Source organism: Cornus florida, unplaced genomic scaffold (genome assembly GCF_030987335.1).
Source record: "Cornus florida cultivar Cherokee Brave unplaced genomic scaffold, ASM3098733v1 CherokeeBrave_3.0.0_Hap2_Chr09, whole genome shotgun sequence".
NCBI classification, from domain to species: domain Eukaryota; kingdom Viridiplantae; phylum Streptophyta; class Magnoliopsida; order Cornales; family Cornaceae; genus Cornus; species Cornus florida.
This window is the reverse complement of record NW_026775579.1, coordinates 80,918,282-80,920,964: the sequence shown is the minus strand read 5'-3', so window position 1 is coordinate 80,920,964 and position 2,683 is coordinate 80,918,282. Positions and strand designations below refer to the sequence as shown.

The window sequence follows — 2,683 nt, the reverse complement described above, 5'->3', positions numbered from 1 at the left end:
TTTCTCCTCCCTCTCTAATTAGTCAATTTTCAAGTCAAATTGGTGCGTATCATTAGTCATTTGAAAGCAAATATTACAACTAGTCAACTATTGCATGCACGACTTTATTGGCAATAATCAAATCTATGATTTTTATATGTTTTTTATTTTATACATTTTGGTTACTGACATTTCAATTTTTAATTCTCGGTGATTGTTCCATATAACAACCAAACGTAGGGAATTAGCAAACGATTTGTTGTGATATCATTATTAAACACGAGATTATTTTCTAAAATCTGATAAAAATTGGCATACAACCAACATAAATACAAGATTCTGCCACTAGTCAGTTGAATGTACGTCGGAGTCTTGTAATTGGACTAAAATGATAAAATTAAGAGGAGACATACCGAAAACTAGATATCACAATCCAAACTTGCATTTCAATTTATAAAAAATGAAATGTGGCTCTCGAAAAACATTTAGCGGCTGAGTCGTGATAGAGCGTTTGAATTAGACTTCTAAATATCTTTCTTGACGGATTGAGTATCAAGATGGTGGCGGAGATGGAAGCACGGTAAGCGCAAGCACGCCGCTTACTGCGGCTGCAATGGCTCCAACGACAATTGCCGGTAAATTGCCTCCTCCAAATAGGGCATCCCATGGTCCACTCGTTACAGACACAATCATCTGTATAAAAATTTAACTAACCAAATTAGTCTGCATCTCTAATAACCCATATTATACCAATCAATTAAATTTTTTTTAAAAATAATAATAATTATTTTTTTGAAAAAGTTAAGCAAATACAATCAAACCCATACAAGAAGAATGAGATGTACATATAAAAAACAAAGTACATATTACAGATTATGGTGCTAGAATATATGACAGTCTTACATGTATGTGTATATATATATATATAGACTACTAACAAAATCTGACCTGTGGTATAACTGATGCTAAATTGAGAACTCCCATAGAGAGACCTGTGGCATTCAAACATCAAAAGAGCATGTTAGAAGAAAGGCTTAGCAATCCCTAAAAGTTTTCAAAAACAGTACAGGCTTTTAATTTACCTTGTCCAGCATTAGAAGTGGTAGAAAATATGGAAGCTAGAGCATAGGGAACAATAGTAGTCACCTGCACAAACACACTCAAAAATCATGTATATGTCCATAATAAACATTTATATAAATGTTTTTTTTACACAAATACAATGTGTTTAAATGCATCCATATGCATACATATACATATACACATACAATTTATAATTGTCTAAAAACATTATTTGTAGCATTTAATGATTAAATAAAAATATGGTCTGTGAACTTAACTCATCCAATGATTAAATAAAAATAGTTTAGAGTATAACGTAAATGAACATTTTAACTGTAAACTCACCGAGAAAGGGATGCCCAAGATGGCGAAGAGAGCAAACGCGCCAACCTTAACACCAACAGGTGGCGGCAAGGGATCAGTCCCACCACCGCCTTCGGGGGCAAACCGCCTTGTGGAATCAGCCAATTTGGTAATCAACACCGTCATGGCCAAGCAAATTGCCAACAGAAAGTTGGCCCACCCCCACATCCGCTTCCCACCACCGCCATGCCCAACAAACTGCACCGTCAGCGAAGTGATCCCCACCACCACCGAGTTCAGCATCAGCGCTAATGCACCCGCGTGCACGCCCTTAGCATACATCGTCCCCTCCCCAACCTTCCCTCCATAAACCTCCTTCCCCATCCAGTCCGTATCGTACAACAGAAACGGAAAGAAACCGATCCAATTCAGACACGTCACCAACAATATCATCCGCATGGACCTAGGCAACTCCTTCAACGCACCGTATATTTCCCCGAAAAAGGGTAACTTCCCCTCCACGTTATTTCCAGATTTCGGTAGACTTATAGGCTTCTCATGTACTGTTGTGAGCGCGAAGACAGTTAGGGATAGTAACAGAATAATGGAGAGAAAAAAACAGCTCTTCAAATTTGCACAGTAGACATCACATGCTTCAGTGATTGTGAATGGAAACATATTGTGGAGGTGACTGTATGATCCTGCAGCGTATCCGAGGACGTGTCCGACCGCCATGAAGAAGGAGAATAAGGCGTTGGCAGTTCTGGTCAGGCGTTGGTCGTTGCCCGCGAGGTCTCCGAGGAAGGCACGGCAGGGTCCCTGTACCGTGTTGTTGGCCACGTCGAGGACCCAGAAGCCGCTGATGAAGATAACGATGGCGCGGGGCTTGGGGGTCTTTTTGGCTGTAGGGTCTCCGAGGAGGCGGCCCAAGTCGGCAGAATAGCCAATGATGAAGACGCCAACGCAGACAAGGGCGGCACCGGCAGCGATGAAGGGGCGGCGGCGGCCAAAGCGGGAGGTGCAGCGGTCGCTGTAGTAGCCGGCGACGGGTTGCACCACCATGCCGGAGATGGGGCCGCAGAGCCACATGAAGGTGGCCCACATGTGGGGGATGCCTAGGAGCTGGACGTATGGGGTCAGGAGGGAGAGTTGTAGGGCCCACACGAAGCATATGCCGGTGGCAATTGACGCCACCGTTATTATGTTTCGCAGTGGGCTTGGTGGTGGTGGTGGTGGTGGTGGTGGTGGTGGTGTGTCTTTTTTGAGTTGCAGAGATGAAGTAGGTTGTTGTTTATCATTCTTCATAGCTACACCACTCTCCATTCTCTCTCTCCCTATC

At 42.9% G+C, this 2,683-nt stretch overlaps 1 protein-coding gene across 1 annotated transcript; it reads right to left on the bottom strand.

Moving 5' to 3' along the window:
• Positions 1 to 264: 264 nt before the first annotated feature.
• Positions 265 to 2,683, bottom strand: LOC132274604 (sucrose transport protein-like). Its single transcript, XM_059775921.1, has 4 exons — positions 1,387 to 2,683; positions 1,062 to 1,125; positions 928 to 971; positions 265 to 672 (listed from the first exon to the last, which is right to left on the bottom strand). The coding sequence occupies exons 1-4, from the start codon at positions 2,665 to 2,667 to the stop codon at positions 532 to 534; spliced, it is 1,530 nt and encodes a 509-aa protein (XP_059631904.1). The 5' UTR covers positions 2,668 to 2,683; the 3' UTR covers positions 265 to 531.